Genomic DNA, 16,834 nt, shown 5'->3' on the forward strand with positions numbered 1-16,834 from the left:
GTAAAGTACAATAATTTGCATGTCAGATTTGAATAATGAACTGCTCTATTTTCACTTTGATTAAAAAATGTTTTTGTGCGATCTGCCCTCATTGTACTAAAAACCAGGATTCAGAACCGGCGTAGTTCAAACCTGTTTTCCAAAAAATAAACATTAAACCTTTAGAGCTTGTTATTGACTAAGCCCATTATGAATACTAGAATAAGATCAAGTAACAGGAAACACAATTTTCCTGAGCATTTTAATTTGAAATTTTATATAATTTCAATACAATACAATTAAAACTGTTTTCATTGCAGAGAATTTGTTTTGATTTTGTTGCCATCTAGTGGACTGAGGCTTCAATTAGACCAGATACGTTTTTAATTTGTGGAAGAGTATCTCATCTTCAAATGAGTGACATTATCATTAGGAACTATATGCTTTAATTTGTGCAACACTTGTAAGTATGATCACATGATCTCTGGTTATTTAACAGAAAACTGTATCAGAGGGCTCTTAAGTGGAAAATGAATTGCTATGGAACATCATAACATAGTGATATTAGCTATGCAGGATATTCAGGACATGTGAAAGTGTCACCCCTTGAGAGAAAATAGCTCTTGGTAATCTGTCCACAAGCAGGCTTTTCTACTTTTCTGGCTTTGCTACCAAATGCATGTACATAGGACTGCCCTAGCTGCACCTAAATGCTTGCCATGCTCATGGGAGCAAAAGCCACTTCGACTGTGTACAAGAATATCTCGCTTATCCTGAACTGCAGCATGTTTTCCCATCAAAAATGTTTAACAGCCTGAAGAAACTACATATCCAAAGAGAGGTGAGTGTTCAAACATGATTTAAAAAAAAATGAACTGTCATTTGAATAAAAAAAATGCCCTGAACACCAAATGAATATTTATTGGCTGTTATCACATCCATAACACAAAGAGTAATTCAGGTAAGTGACACAGTCTGTCCTTGTTTTGGAGCGAGCACATAGACATACAGACACAGACACAGTGACACCACGCAGGTTGCTTTGACTAGTAATTGTATTATCAGTGTCATTTCTGCAAATAAAAACCTTTTTGTTCAAACAGATACTTTAGCTGCGTAACTTCATGGCAGATAGAAAATAGGTGAAAGGTGAGGTCATGTCTGCGTGCAGTTTATAGTTTGGGTTTCTCACAAACTTTATTTTTCTGAAATCATTAATAATTAAAGACACTGAAATCTGGCAAATATTTTCCAATATGCAAATTAAAGAAGAGTTTTGACTAGGTAGGTCAGTGCACAATGAATAGGACTTGATCGGACTGTTGTAGATGTCTGTTGTTTCGTCTGTTTTGAGACTAGAGAACAAAAAGAAAGGCACAGTGGAGTTAAGCATGTGCTCTTGTGAGCATTTCTGAGATCTGGAGCTCATGTAAACATTAATGGGGCTGGAAATCATCACTTTCATCACATGAGAGCTGAAAGCTGAATGCTGACAAAGAGGCACCACAATCATTTTAACTAAAAAATGCAAGACAAATATGATGAAATGACAAAAACACAAACCCAGTTAACAACCCCCCGTCTCTAATATTGGATCTCTGAGTGTCATATGGCTTCCTGGAACCCTTCAAATGAATTAGTAATGACCCATAATAATGTTTTGATGTCTGATGACCTTCTTTCCTCTATTTCCAACCAATCGGTTCTTAGTCATGCTCGCCATGTGCATCAGCACAATTTCTTCTGCTGCAACACACACTGTTGATCTGCATATGGCTACTCTGTTATTGGAACGATAGTCTGTTTGTGTAACTTGTCACTGAGCTTTGGCCTTGGCACTGACAGTCAGTCTTGGATGTGAGTCTCATGGGAACAGGCACAGATATAGTATGCACACGCACACAAATAATTGTGGCTTTTACAGAATAACATACAGAACAGTAGGAAACAAACTTTTTGTGTTCCGTACACTCAGTCCATGGTACAGTGAAAAGCAGATACAGGTATGCGCACTTAAAAATTTGACACAGAGATTAAACATTAAGCCTGGTGTCCCTCAGAGGGAGGAGTCTCTCTGTGGTCAGAATAAATGTTTGAATGTACAGTACTCCCATCTGTCTGCGCGGATGCCTGCTGACCTGGTGGGAAAGAGACACAACATGAGATCAAGTACAGGTAATAAATCCCATCTTCTCAAAATATTCCACTCTTTGCTTTCCAGCTATCTTGCTTGAGCAGTCTCATTCATATTGCTCTTCTCATCCATATATTTTATTGGATTTCTATCTATATCTATCAATAGGTACATATATTATGTTAGTGTTCCATTGTATTCCACTTTTGCATTTGAGATCAAATTTGGATCACAAGGGTTAACAGCCATCATCTATGGGTCTAAATATGGATCTTAATAAAACACTGACTTGATTTCTATAACTTTACATGTTGAACAAATTCAGTCTCGATCATTTCATGATTGTGATCACCACTCACACCTGAAAATTCTCGTCTTTGCAAAATTAGAAAATGTATTGTGACTAACTAATAGATCCAGTTAAGCTTCAGCAGCTTGTATTTGTGTGCTTAGAGGAGCTCTATGCCCTAGAACATTAATAAAGAGGGTTTATGGTGGGGAAAAGCAAACAGCGACCCATTAGCTGCACCAGCGTGACAGTGATATGAGCTATTCAGGAGAGCTGCTGCTTAGCCACGTAGATGTGATGTGAGAAACAAATTTCATGGGAGCAGAGTTACCAAGCCTGTTACATTATGATAACAGTTTCTATTTCACATTGTGTCTGAGAAACAAGGACTCTGTATCACTGACATGAGGAACCAAACAGATAAGTAGTCGAGAGGACACTTTAGCGTATAAGCTGTTTTCGCTCCCCTTAATGGAACCTCGGTTCCCTTTTGTAGCAAATTGCTGTCAACAGTTTTGTAGCATAGTAGAAACAAAATAACAAACATGACAGAGTCAGTGATCATAACCAGAGGAGAAAAAAGGTTTGGATGACTTGCCTTGACTGCTACACTAACAGCTACACTAACAGCAGGATCATTTCTAGTTCAAGGAGCATCACCAATCACTGTAGCAGGCTAAGCCTGTGAATATTCTCATTCATCCAGGTCATGGTTATCTCAAGGAAATTCAGTCGAATGCAACTGGACTTAGTTATTTGTCTTTGAAGACGTTTCACCTCTCATCCAAGAGGCTTCATCGGTTCATGCTCGCTTGACTAGGCTGGGACTAGTCCAACTAGCTGGTGTGGAGATCCAGGTATTTAATCTCTGTGGAGGCATTCGCATGGCCAGTGGTGTCATAGGCTCGTTTAGTGCCCCATTGTGCCAAACGACAGTCGTTGAGAGGCAGTCCTTGGGGATGGTGAAGTTGGTTTCGACTTCGTTAATGCAGTCAGGTGAGTTCAGGTCAGGTGAGCAGTCAGCTCAGTCGTTAGAGTCACATGGGGTCCTTTGTGAATGGCAGTTGTTCTTAGAGGCTAAGTTGTTGAATCTCCTGGGAAGAGATGAAAGGGCAGAATTGTAAATTGGAGATAGGTGGTGTCGCAGACCTCCTCCTCTGTTGAGAGATGGTTTTTCTAATTTCACATAGATGGCTTCTTTTACTCCTCTTTCAAACCATCTATCCTCTCTGTCCAAGATGTGAACATTGCTGTCCTCAAAGGAGTGAGCTTTCTCCTTCAGGTGTAGGTAGACGGCGGAATCTAGGCCTGAGGAGTTGGGCCTCCTGTGCTGATACATGCGCTTGTGTAGTGGTTGTTTAGTCTCACCAATGTAGAGGTCTTTGCATTCCTCATTGCATTGGACAGCATACACCAGATTGCTTTTGTGAGTGTGTGGTGTTCTGTCTTTGGGATGTACCAGTCTCTGTCTGAGTGTGTTGCTGGGTTTGAAATACACGGGGATGCGGTGCTTGCTGAAGATCCTCCTGAGTTTTTCTGATACCCCAGATACATATCCCCATGAGAGGTGAAACGTCTTCAAAGACAAATAACTAAGTCCAGTTGCATTCGATTGAATTTCCTTGAGATGATGTAGCAGGCTAAGTAAAGGCCACAATGGTACAGCTGCAAGGATGGGTTAAGGTGATTTACTGACAAGGGTAAATAAGTGCCACTACTTATTACTTCTCTCAGACAGGGAAGGGCAATCATCACACAGACGGCAACAGTGAATGTTATGATCAGTGCTGAAACTGAGAGCAGCGTGGTAAATGCTGTCTAGGGGCCTGAGAGTGGTGGCAGCAGCATGTTGATGGCCTCTCTTAGTGCCCCCATAATTGATAAAATGCAGCAAAAGCGCTCTCTTTGATTCTTCTGTGGTTGATCAAATATGACAAAGCTCTCTATAGGGTACCCTCTGAGTGGACAAAACACTGTAAAGTGCTCTCTGGGGGGCTCTTCCAGTGGAGAAACTGTGATTCATTGCTGTACAGGCTGCCCTGCATGCCAGAACACCAGCTGGCCTACACGTGCCTATAAATGGTTAAATGGTTAATAGTTTCCTTTATGTTTTTATTTTCAAAGGTGTAGTTATAATACTTTAAACCTGAGTCAGATAATGTCATACAGCGGTGAGGTATTGTCTCGTTTTGGTTTTATGTCTCGTCATTTCCTGTTTTATTTTGAAAAGTAACTCTCCTCTCGTTTCAGGTCACTTGCCCTTCCTCTTGTATCTCCAGTCTGATTGTCTTCCCGATTACCTGATTGTGTCCACCTGTTCCCCATTTTCCCTTGTGTTCAAATAGTCTGCGTTTCCCTTGTCTTGTGCCAGTGTGTTTCGTCCTTGTGCGTTCACTCTGTCTTTTTCCTCGGCACATCCACGAACGTATTCGCCTTTCTGTTCTTTCCTCTGTACAGAGTGTTTTTTGTTGTAATTTTGTTTTTGTTTTAATTTTGTGATTTTTAGTTCGCCAGTAGTTTTCCTTGTTGATAGTAGTTTTGTCCTCAGCTTTGCGAGTGATTTTTTGTTCTCCAGTTATTTTATCACCAATAGTTATTCTTTCCTCCTATGGGAGCGCTTTCATTTGTAGATGGATCAGATATTCTCCTCGGTAATTTTGATAGCTATTTTGTTTTTCCCTCTAGTAGGTTTCATAGTCGCGCTTTGTCTCAGGACGACCCTCAGGTAATTTGTTAGCCTTTTGTTTAATCACTCTGTGTGTAAATCTCAAGACTGAGATTTCGAATAAAGACTGCTGTTGTGCAACAATCTCTGCACCTGAGTCCTGTTGAGCCCGACCCTGACAGTACACATTGGCCAGTATGGACTCAGCAGAGACCCCGCCCGATCGCTCGGAAATGCCGCAGATGGCAGCTGCTCTGCAGGAACAGGGGACTCGAGTAAGTCGCCAGGAGGAGTTCCAGATAGCTATGGCCTCACACGCCAACAATCTAGTAAACCGTGTAAAGGATCTCCTCGACCAACTGGCGAAGTCATCGGCTCCTCCTCAAGCTCCTGTCCTTCCCGCAGTCTCCACTCCTGCTCCGGCCTTTCCTGCAGTGGGAACGGGTGCCAGACTGGATTCTCCAGAGCGATACTCGGGAGAGGCTAAGAAGTGTAAGCCGTTTCTAATTGACTGTTTGATTCATTTTGAACATTCTCCTCACGCTTTTCCCACAGACAGATCTAAGATCGCGTTCATGATCTCCCACCTGGCAGGGCGGGCTAGGGCTTGGGCTACGGCGGAGTGGGCACGGGACTCAGCTCTCTGCAGCTCTCTCCCTGACTTCCAGGATGCCCTACTGAAAATCTTCGACCCCGTCTCCGGAGATCGCGAAAAGGCTCGAGAGCTGAGTAACGCGAGACAAGGTGCCGAACAAATTAGCGATTATGCCATCCGCTTCCGTACCCTGGCAGCGGAGAGTGGATGGAATAGCACCGCTCTGTACGACGTGTTCCTGAAGGGTCTAGCGCCTCCCATTCAGGAGAAAATGATTCCACTGGACCTGCCCCCTGATCTGGACTCGCTCATCGCTCTCGCCAACCGTCTCCGGGATCTAAAGTCTCAGCAACGGAGCGGATTCACGGAGAGAATGAGCATCCCTCCCTTACAGCCCGCTGATGGCCGTTTCGACCGCCAACCGCCTTCGCGCTCCTATTCCCTCTCCCCAGCTAAGGAAGGAGATGAACCCATGCAGTTAGGACGAGTGAAACTCACGCAGGAGGACCGGCTACGTCGGCAGCAGGAGGGCCGCTGCTTTTACTGTGGAGAGTTGGGTCACCTGATTGCTGCCTGCCGGGCTAAGAAACCCACAGCGGTGTCATGTCACGGCCGTTGGCCCTGTTCAACGCATTCTCACACCGGTCAGGTTAGTACATCACGACTTTAATTCGAAGCTCCGCGCTCTCGTTGATTCAGGGGCAGACGAGAGCTTAATGGATATAGGTCTGGTTAAGAAGATTGGCCTCCAAATTGAACTTCTTGCTAGACCGTTCAGGGCCAGTGCTCTGGATGGGAAGGAACTATTCACAATCACGCATAGAACAGAGACTCTGGAACTAATAATCCAGGGGCATAGAGAACTCATGACTTTTTATGTGTTCAAGTCTCCTTCTCAGGCTCTGGTTTTAGGCTATCTCTGGCTGAAAAAACACAATCCACACGTAGATTGGAGATCTGGACAGATTCTGAGTTGGGGAAAAGATTGTGAGGGACTGTGTTTCGGCCCGCAGGCACCTAAGATCACTGAGACTATGATTAATGTTGTTTCCTCTGACTCCGCCACAGACCCTGAGTACCCAGACCTAAGAACCGTGCCCACCTGCTACCACCACCTCAAGGAGGTGTTCAGTAAGTCAAAGGCTTTGTCCCTACCTCCGCATCGTCCCTATGACTGCTCCATAGACTTGGTTCCGGGGTTCACTATCTCCAAGGGATGCCTATACTCCGTTTCCGGGCTGGAAAGGGAAGCAATGAAGGAGTATATCCAGACCTCTCTTAAGGCTGGTCTCATCCGCCCATCCTCTTCTCCGGCTGGAGCAGGTTTCTTCTTTGTAGAAAAGAAAGATGGGTCACTAAGGCCATGTATTGACTATAGCTGTCCAAAGCAGAGAGGAATTACGACGTGGGCTACAGGGAACTGCTGGCGGTCAAGCTGGCCTAGTGATTGTCATGAAAATAAGCGGTTTGTCCCAGCAGAACTACGATCACGGGTGATTCATTGGGCTCACACCTCTTTGCTCTCCTGCCACCCGGGAGTTCGACGGACGTTGTTCGTCATCTCCCGGAGGTTCTGGTGGCCATCCATGGGGGCGGAGGTCCGGGAGTACGTTGGAGCTTGCTCGGTCTGAGCTCGCAACAAGTCTTCGACCGGCCCTCGAATGGGACTGCTACAGCCTCTGCCTATCCCTTCAAGACCATGGGCGGAAATTTCTTTAGACTTTGTCACAGGGCTCCCGGTCTCCCAGGGAAACACCACAGTGCTCATGGTAGTAGACAGGTTTTCTAAGATGGTCAGGTTCATTGCTTTGCCCAAGCTTCCCTCAGCTAAGGAAACTGCGGAAATTATGATGGCAAATGTCTTTGGGATCCACGGGTTCCCACGGGACATAGTTTCAGACCGGTGGCCCCAATTTGTGTCTAGTTTTTGCCGGCTCATCGGAGCTACAGCCAGTCTGACCTCTGGATACCACCCGGAGGCTAGTGGCCAGACGGAGTGCCTTAACCAGGAGCTGGAAACCGGCCTCCGCTGCCTAGTGTCCCAGAACCCGTCGACATGGAGCAAACACCTGGTCTGGGTAGAGTATCCCCACAATTCCCTTCCCACTTGGGCTACTGGTCTAATGCCTTTTAAATGCGTGTTTGGCTATGACCCCCCTCTCTTCCCAGACAATAAACCAGAGAGCTCGGTTCCTTCCGCTTATGCTCTGCTACGTCGCCGCCGGCGGATCTGGGCAGCCACCAAGCAAGTTTTGATCCGTCAGGGGAATCGGGTCAAGAAAGCTGCTGACCGCAGGAGGAGACCAGTTCCTGCCTACCAGCCAGGCCAGAGGGTCTGGCTATCTGCCAAGGACCTCAACCTCAAAGACTTCTCTAGGAAGCTTGCACCGCGGTTCGTGGGTCCTTTTCCTATCACCCAGGTCGTGAACCCCGCCGCTGTTCGTCTTCCCCTGCCTCGTTCTCTCAGAGTTCACCCCACGTTCCATGTCAGTCAGGTCAAACCTGTCTGGGAGAGTCCCTTGGTCCCTGCGGCCCCTCGGCCTCCCCCTCCGGAGATGGTGGATGGGGGGGCCAGTGTACCAGGTGAAGCGGTTGCTGGCTGTTCGAAACCGGGGCCGCGGTAAACAGTATTTGGTGGATTGGGAGGGCTATGGCCCGGAAGATCGCCTATGGGTCCCCTCTCGCCACATTGTGGACAAGACTCTCATCACGGACTTTCACCGAGACCATCCTGGTCAGCCTGGGCCTGGGTCAGGTGTCGTCCCTAGGGAGGAGGAGGGGGAGGGGGGTACTGTCACACAGCGGTGAGGTATTGTCTCGTTTTGGTTTTATGTTTCATCATTTCCTGTTTTATTTTGAAAAGTAACTCTCCTCTCGTTTCAGGTAACTTGCCCTTCCTCTTGTGTCTCCAGTCTGATTGTCTTCCCGATTACCTGATTGTGTCCACCTGTTCCCCATTTTCCCTTGTGTTCAAATAGTCTGCGTTTCCCTTGTCTTGTGCCAGTGTGTTTCGTCCTTGTGAGCTCCTACTGTTTCTGTACAACAATCCGAGTTTCAGTTTATCAATAAGGTTTTCTATTTGATATTTCAGTGAAAATTTCTCATTTAAAGCCAGATACGAAGATATTTGTATTCGTGTGGTTCTCTCAATATTAAACTGTCAGTTCGAAAACATGTACAGTATATTACTGTATCTGCACCTTACTCTGCATCTGCAGATAGCATGAATTTAGAATTTTCATTAAGTGCTAATTTGATACTAATAGCTGCATCCACATCTAAAACATCCATTTAAACATGAATTTTATAGAAGAGACAGCGTCATCATAAATGCTGAGCAGGACAGGCCCTATTATGGATCCTCCTTATACTGGATTAGGATGAATGCAAAATGAATGAACAGCTATTTTCAAACATTGTTCATGGCTTTTGGTGAAACTAGTGCATGATGACTCAGCTGTGCCACAAATGCAATGTGTACCAGAATTTTGTTTTTCAAGGCTTAAGTGTATTTTTACTCCAGAATCCCACTTGTGTCCTGGTGCAATGATCTACCACAAACAAATGCCGATTTGTGTAAACATGCTGTTTGACAGACTGATAGTGTTAGTGCCAAATCTCGGGAAGTTTTGATTCCTTCTTTGCCACATTCACTAGACATTTGCAAAAGTAAGTGTATTTTAATTCCTTCCCTTTTATTGAGGACAAAGACTAAAGATAATCACATAAGGTCAAACCCTGTTTTATGGTGCCTCAGGTTATAGACAAAGTCAGCAGACATGTCATCCAAGGCTCAGACAGCAGTCTTACTGTGAAGCTGATGTTTCCCGTTTTAGTAGACAGAACCACAGAGACGATCACAGAGCTGTAAGTTCAAATCAGTGTACCATGATGTGACTGATAGTTAATGAGCATGGCTGACTTGTGTTGCTATGTTGGAAAATTTGATCTGGGATGTGTGGTACCAATGCTGCATGAACATAGTAACTTTAATAACATGCTTTGGCTGATATGTTTCAGTGTATGAAATGTATGAATGCTACATCTCACCCACCTGAACTTTGTTTTTAAAGGCATTAAATTGACATGTTCTCTGTCTTTCAAGGTTTGGTGGAAGTCACAGGGTTGACAGAGTAAGTTTGCTCTTTGTGTAATTGTTGGCACTGGTGTTCATACATTTTAAAATACAATATTGCACTGTCAGGTCAAACTTAATTGTCACTCGTACTGCTAAAACAGAGTTCCAGGTTTCATATCTTCCCAAAACAAGATCAACTGAATGTTTACTATACAGCTTGATTGGAATTTTAAAGAAACAGTTATTGACTCGACTCAATGTGTTGACTTTTGGAACCTAGTAATCATTCAGACTTTGGGCCAAAGATAAGGCATATGTGCAACTATAAATTCTGTTATTATATTGATAATAACAGCTAAGGCTAAGTTAAGAGGTAAAACAGATTAGTTTGCTTTTCTTTTTTAAAAGTGTTTGGAACTGAAATCTTATGTCACATCTATCTCATCTCTTCGCCTACAGGAAATTTACATTTAATCCAAAAGAGGGAATAGACAACCCAGTGATGGTTATCACAGAGGACTCAGGTATCTTGCATACACATTTTAGTTTTCTGCAGGCCACGAGGATGCTCTGCTCAGAGAAAGCACAACAGGACATTTCTGTTTCTTCCTGTCCAGAATCTGTGTCAACACCCAGCCCACGTTTCTGTGTTCTTAAACGAGAGGAAGGGGAGTCCTACGGCTTCCATCTGCGGGTGGAGAAGGGGCGCCAGGGTCACGTAATCAGAAATGTGGTGACAGGAGGGGTTGCAGGGCGGGTTGGTCTTAGAGATGGAGACAGGCTCCTGGAAGTTAATAACTACTATGTTGATGATGTCCCTCACTCTGAGGTAAGATGAGCTTCTACATTATATAAAGTTCTCTAAGAAACTGATGAGATTGTGAAGTGAAACTACTGTGTTTGCCTATTTATGAGTTAGGTTGCCAGGAAGATAAAGCTAAGCGGACACCAGTTGTGTTTATTAGTGCTGGACGGGGTGGAGTATGAGCAGGCTGTGTCTAGAGGTCAAGACCTTCAAAGTCTGGTCAGAGTGCACAAGGGCTTTAAACCACCTAGGCTCTGTCACATCACCAGGGATCCTGTGTCAGGTCTGGGCATCAGCTTTACACCTGTGGAAGGTAACACTACTCTTGACAATCACAAGTCCAAGGTTCCACATTAGATGTCTATCAGAAGGACATGAAGTTGTAGTCTGCGCAGTGTTATGCAGTTGCTCTGTTTTTGGTCTGTAGGAGAGAAAGGTCGCTTCACCGTGAACCTGGTTACAGGAGGTGCAGCTGAAAAGGCAGGGGTGTGTAAAGGAGATCACCTGGTGTGGATGGATGGAGCAATAGTGTCTGATCTCACACACAGTGCACTCAGCAGGATGGTATGCAGTCCATCTGTTTTTCTAATCATCATTAAAAACAGTCACTCTTTGCTGTACTTTGCTTTGCTGTCAAAACTAAGATGACCTAGATGACACTTAGATGATTACATGATTGAAACTGGATTGTCCATCCTTGTGTAGCAGTAAAAAAATAATGTTTTGTTGCAGAAGAAAAAATGTGGTGATCATATCACTGTCCTAGTGATTGATAACGAGAGTGAGAAGAACTACAAGCGACAGAGGATACCCATTCTGCCCACTATGGCTGTTTCACATAACCTGCCTCACAGAGCAAGAAAACTCCACCTGGTCAGTGGGTGTGAGGGCTACGGCTTCCTCCTTCGGTTGGAGAAAACATCATCAGGACGCACATGTGAGAAGACAAAAAGAGCAGAAAACTCAAACACAGGCAGGCTAGGCTTTTGTCTTTCACTTAAAAATCTGTGTATGTTTGAATAATAGTTCATGTTCTGCGTGGGGTGGACAGTGGCGGCCCGGCCGAGAAGGCAGGTATGAAGGATGGAGAGCTGCTGCTGGAGGTCAACGGAGAGTCAGTGGAGTCACTGAGTCATGGCGACATTGTGGACAGAGTGAGACTGAGTGGACAACAGGTCTCCATCACCACGATCACACCTCGGGGGCTGGAGTTTTACACCCGGGTGGGCATCACTTACCAGATGCATGTTTTCCAAAAAGCAGAGATGAGGGATAAATCCATATGAAGCCGTTTTTCTAAATATGTTTTAAGTATCTTTCCTTTATTTTGTTTCTACAGTTGGGTCTATCACCTCTTCTCTTCAGTGAGGATGATGCTGCTGAGAAGGAAACAGAGAGCAGCACACCAGCCTCTGCAGCAGAGCAATCACCACAAAAGGAAATGGATGTCTCCTGTAAACCCAGACACTGTTCCCTCCAAAGAGGACCTTTGGGGTTTGGCTTTAACCTGGGCTGTGTCCCACAGAGACCTGGTACCTTCATCAGCCAGGTGGGGATGAAAAACTGATCTGCTCTTAGTAAACATTACTCTACCTTATATCTGGGGCAAAACTGAACTAAACAAATAGGACAGAATATCATTATATTATCATTATTAGATTATCATTTTTTGGTTGGATGTGGTGGTGATATTGTTTTTCTCTGCAGGTGGCTTCCGGGGGCTCTGGACAGAGTGCAGGATTACTTGTGGGTGATGTGGTGCTGGAAGTCAATGGACAAAATGTGGAAGAGCAATATCTAGAAGATGTGATCTTGCTTGTGAAGGAGGGAGGACATTTTCTTTCCTTACTAGTCATAGATGAGACAGGCTACAACAAGTTGAAGTCAGCTGACACACTTACCAGAGACATCACTGACAATGAGGTAATGAACTTTTAAAAGATTATATAATCTGTTTTTATCAATGTATTACTGACCATATTGTGCACTATATTTTCTTGACTCTATCTCAGCAGGAGGAAGACAATTATGAGATATCATCTTTGTGAGCAGCAAAGAGACTAGGAAATTCCAAACTTAACTGAACAATTATATTATTATACTGGCCAGATTGCCTTAATCTGATCCCAGGTTTTCACAAAGAAATTCAACAGATGAAACAGGTAAAATGAGCTAAATGAAACAGTATAACTTGTGGAGCCCTCAAAGAAATGTTGCAATGTGTATTTGTGTATGATTTGAAAATGTCTTTTGGGTCAGTATTATATAATTAGAGGTGAAGAACATTAAATCTTAGACAGTGATTGCCACATCAGTTAGATAAATAAAAGAATAAAATGCTCCACAGCTTGAATAACCACAAATGAATGAAGGGAACCCAGTAACTGTGGAGAAAGTGCAGAAACTCAAAAACTACAACACAAAAGGTGAGCAGATAGCGTCAAGAGCAGAGAGAGAGAGAGTATGTTTATTGAGAATGCACCTGACAGGAAATATCATATTGATGGAAACAATTTCTTTGTTTTTTAAGTGTGATCTTATTAATAATGCTTCTGGATATTCATCAACCATTTGCCATGTTGAACTCTATGAACTTTATGCTATGAACAAAAATTTCATAGAGTGACATAACCATAAAGGGCCATGGGAAAATTGTATAAATGTAAAAACAAATGTAAAAGTGGTGATGTGCACAATACCTTTTTTGAACAGAATTTATGTGACCATAACCCAATATTTTTATGTAACTGATGTGACAAAATATATTATAAGACTAATTGATCATGACATCACTTGGTAGCATTTAGATATTGGATGAGATGTGATCTGATGGATGGGTCATGCCCTCTGGTGATGGAGATTCTCATCCTAAGTATAGTACGTGTTTCACTTTCATCAATTTACTGGTTATGTGGCCCAGAAGGGTGTACTTGACCTGGAACGGTTGTTATGAAATGTTAAATTAAACTGAATTAAAACAAATATGATGTTTTCTTGTGTCTTCTTGGTGAATGGCCGATGTTAAAACCTGAATAATTATCTAATTAAAATGTATAAGTGTATATTTTTATCCATATATGTCTCCAATTTATAATATTGGATGTATTTATCTAATTTATTTAAATATATATGAATCCCCTGACGGATAAACGGTATAGAAAATGGATGGATGGATATATGAATCATCCCATTTAGTTTATAGTTTTTTAAAAAAAGCATAGTTCACATAGTGCGTCCTCTAGTGGCCATTTAGTATAAATGTAGTTATTCATTAGCTTACTATTGAATTATATTCTGTAACTGAACTGTGGCACTAAACACTGTGAAGAGAATGAGAATCGAATTATTTTGAAATTCTGAAAACTTCCAAATGTTGCACAGTATAAAAACATATCATTATTATAATGTAAACCATAGTTATATAACAAGGTCTGACAGAGCAACAGGGAACTCGGGCGCTTTCTGTACAGGCATTTGTGTAGTCAGCTGTAGTCGTGGGTCCTTGTCCTGGTCCTGGAGGTGACATTCAGGGGGAGCAGTTAGCATCGACAAAGCCGTCAACATGGCACAGGCAGTGCAAAAGCTAGTCGCTAAAGTACCTAGCCTCATCGGTGGTAAGTTCATTTGTTGTACTATTAATCATAACACGTATCCCGTAATGGGGAGGTGAATTGTAGGTAGGTAACGCTGATATATCTTTATTGACAAAGCGGAGCTAGGCCGGCGATGTCATTTGCACCGACACCCAGTCATTCAATGTATTAAATTAGTGTAAAATCAGATAATTATTTTAGTTGCAGAAAATGATAAATTGGCTTCTCATTTTGCTTTGCACGGTCTGACTAAATTGCTTTACTGCATTAACGCATAATTTCTATTGTTTACGTTCAATGAGTGTAAACCACGTAGCTGTGAGGCTAATGCTGCCAATCAGCATGCAGAGGAGCTCTACAGTCCAAAGCTAACTGAAGCCGCAGCAAAGCAAGGTTACCCCATCCACGTAATTGTAATATTTCTTTTCTCTTAGCCGCTGTCACCTACTCCAAGCCTCGGTTAGCAACTTTTTGGTACTATGCCCGTGTTGAACTTGTCCCCCCTACCCCTGCCGAAATTCCCAAGGCTATCGAGGGGGCCACAAACATCATGAAGGGGTTCCAGACAGGACGTCTCGGTCAAACCACAGTGAGGGTGCGTATGTTTTATATACAATGTGTGTATGTGAGAATTACTTCTGTAAGTCTCAATTGATGCGATTAAAATATGTCAGGTATAAATTAATTTAGTAAAGATCGCAGTGCTATGATATATTGCAGATCCCAATGCAAGGATCTATATTATCTGTTTGCACATATCCCGTGCTGATTTTAGACCTTGTTCTCAAGACTTGTGTCTTAAGCAGTTGACAGAATACAAGTGAAAGCTGGACTGGATGCATTCAAAATAACGAGCAATGGAAGTGCTCTGATATCCAGACAAAATCGGAAAGATATGGAAGACAAGACGAGACAAGGAAGGCTGTGTTTCTATGAAAAATTGACTCCCATGACCAGCTGTTAACTGTTTTCTTCAATATTACATTTTCTTCATCTTAAAATTTAACCACCTACAATTCATAGTTATTTCTAGTAGAATCTAGTCATTCAAATTGTTATTGTTTCGTTTGCCAAAGTGGGTAGATTTTCAGTACTGCCAACCCTACACCATGGAGGTAAATGTAATCATTCCTTTAGTGGCCCTTTGAACACTACAAAATACCATTACTGTGAATTGTCTCTGGAAAATGTTTCTGGAAAGAATAACTTGTGCACTTAAAGACCTGAATGAGAACGCTTAACATTTTTAACTTATGTTAGATATTTACAAATGAAAACTGTTTACAGTGACATTACATACAGGCCTAAATCTCGGCAGTGCAGTTCATAACATCTGTTAGTGTTTGTGTCTCCACAGAAAAAATATTTTAATGTGAAACTTTAAACCTTAATTACTTTGAATAATCACATTTAACAAACAATATACAGAATTTTCCATAATGTATCTTGGTTCCAGATTTTATATAGTGATGAAAGAGGGGATGCTATCTATTTACAGACACTTGATTTTTATTGATTTGAGAATTTATTTAGTGTTTTGCAGTTGTCTTCATCAGCATACAGTAAACTGTTTTTGACACAGATGTTCATGTTGTCAAAAGTAACAAGTGCAACATATCTTAAAGTTGTTAGGGTGACACAAGGACACAAAACATTGTTAAGTCCATTTCATGTAAAGTGACAATACATTTAAACCAGTCCATAAGGAAAATGATGACAGGAACATTCTCACTGACTGTTTAATTGCTTCTCAAGTAGCAAATCTTAATCATTTTTTTGTATCCTCACAGGAAGCCCTTAGGAACGGACTGGTGGCCACTGAAGTGTTGATGTGGTTCTACATTGGAGAATGCATTGGCAAAGGAGGCATCATTGGCTACGATGTCTGAGTTTTGGACTGTTATGCTTTTTTTCCTCTTGAGCATTGTGTGCTCAACTTCCTGCAAAAATCCTGGGAACCAATAAACAGATATCTATTGTTAAAAAACATGATGTTTTCTGGGTCCTGGATTTTTATTTACCATGCATGAATGTGACAAATGTTAATACCAAAAGGTCTAAAATACATAGGCTACCAAAATGAATTATGGCTGAATTCCACTTAGCTGCATCAGTTTTAGGGTGCAAGTATTGTGTGTTCTGGCTTGCTATTAGGCAACATAGACATTGTTATGGGTGTTAGTAACACTTGTGGTTTTCCTACAAATGAAATAAATCTAAATCACATTTTTGTGGAAAATTCTGCTAGGAAATATATTAAAAACAAAATACTGTTCTGCTAAGTACACTTGGCTGCTGCACACCCATGTCCTCCTTAATGCCTACTTTAGATTTGCACTTGTAATGGCCATGTATGTGCAATAAAATGCAGTCTAGATTTTTACAGCCAAAGACAAACATAGTGAGTTGGTTTTAGACATAAATTGATGTGTATGAGCTGCTGCTAAGGTATAACAGGTTGTTGTTGTGATGCACTTTACTGCTGTCCTGTTGCACATCAAAGCAAAAATATCGGAAGTGTCTTGTGTGAATGTACCTATAGTTAAAGGTATACTATGCAGAATTTTTTGGTTTCTGTAAATACTCTTTCAAGCTGGCTCTGCACCTCAACACACCTCCAGTCCTAAGTGATGATTGAGAGGGATTACTGTACATTTTTCATGGAAATCTTGCATAGTATACCTTTAATCCCTTAT

The 16,834-nt window shown here is 42.4% G+C and overlaps 2 protein-coding genes across 6 annotated transcripts; both read left to right on the top strand.

The window, feature by feature from the left end:
• The first annotated feature begins 1,853 nt into the window (after window positions 1-1,853).
• On the top strand, window positions 1,854-13,527 carry pdzd3b (PDZ domain containing 3b). Of its 5 annotated transcripts, none has more exons than XM_046411810.1 (12): window positions 2,102-2,154; window positions 9,259-9,331; window positions 9,420-9,795; window positions 10,200-10,264; window positions 10,358-10,569; window positions 10,660-10,858; window positions 10,973-11,109; window positions 11,278-11,482; window positions 11,572-11,768; window positions 11,885-12,094; window positions 12,253-12,468; window positions 12,558-13,527. In XM_046411810.1, exons 3-12 carry the CDS (start codon window positions 9,749-9,751, stop codon window positions 12,591-12,593), a joined length of 1,524 nt encoding a protein of 507 aa, XP_046267766.1. In that variant the 5' UTR covers window positions 2,102-2,154; window positions 9,259-9,331; window positions 9,420-9,748; the 3' UTR covers window positions 12,594-13,527. The 5 variants fall into 5 exon arrangements, with proteins under 5 accessions (XP_046267765.1, XP_046267766.1, XP_046267764.1 ...); XM_046411806.1 differs by lacking the exons at window positions 2,102-2,154; window positions 9,259-9,331 and adding exons at window positions 5,438-5,559; window positions 5,736-6,793 and having other exon boundaries at window positions 9,768-9,795; XM_046411809.1 differs by lacking the exon at window positions 9,259-9,331 and having other exon boundaries at window positions 1,854-2,154; window positions 9,768-9,795.
• Window positions 13,528-14,000: 473 nt separating this feature from the next.
• Window positions 14,001-16,130, top strand: atp5l (ATP synthase, H+ transporting, mitochondrial F0 complex, subunit g). Its single transcript, XM_046411821.1, has 3 exons — window positions 14,001-14,159; window positions 14,573-14,733; window positions 15,929-16,130. Exons 1-3 carry the CDS (start codon window positions 14,108-14,110, stop codon window positions 16,025-16,027), a joined length of 312 nt encoding a protein of 103 aa, XP_046267777.1. The 5' UTR covers window positions 14,001-14,107; the 3' UTR covers window positions 16,028-16,130.
• Window positions 16,131-16,834: the final 704 nt, after the last annotated feature.

The sequence above is a fragment of the Scatophagus argus genome, chromosome 14 (assembly GCF_020382885.2).
Source record: "Scatophagus argus isolate fScaArg1 chromosome 14, fScaArg1.pri, whole genome shotgun sequence".
In the NCBI taxonomy this organism is placed as follows: domain Eukaryota; kingdom Metazoa; phylum Chordata; class Actinopteri; family Scatophagidae; genus Scatophagus; species Scatophagus argus.

What these genes read in the sequence shown, in the direction of transcription:
- atp5l (XM_046411821.1), top strand. Translation starts at nt 14,108, where the DNA reads ATGGCACAGGCAGTGCAAAAGCTAGTCGCTAAAGTACCTAGCCTCATC. An exon ending in AGTACCTAGCCTCATCGGTG is followed by an intron (nt 14,160 to 14,572) that starts GTAAGTTCATTT and finishes CTTTTCTCTTAG; the next exon opens with CCGCTGTCACCTACTCCAAG. An exon ending in TCGGTCAAACCACAGTGAGG is followed by an intron (nt 14,734 to 15,928) that starts GTGCGTATGTTT and finishes GTATCCTCACAG; the next exon opens with GAAGCCCTTAGGAACGGACT.
- pdzd3b (XM_046411806.1), top strand. Translation starts at nt 6,379, where the DNA reads ATGGATATAGGTCTGGTTAAGAAGATTGGCCTCCAAATTGAACTTCTT. An exon ending in GAAGTCACAGGGTTGACAGA is followed by an intron (nt 9,796 to 10,199) that starts GTAAGTTTGCTC and finishes CTTCGCCTACAG; the next exon opens with GAAATTTACATTTAATCCAA. An exon ending in AACATCATCAGGACGCACAT is followed by an intron (nt 11,483 to 11,571) that starts GTGAGAAGACAA and finishes TTTGAATAATAG; the next exon opens with TTCATGTTCTGCGTGGGGTG.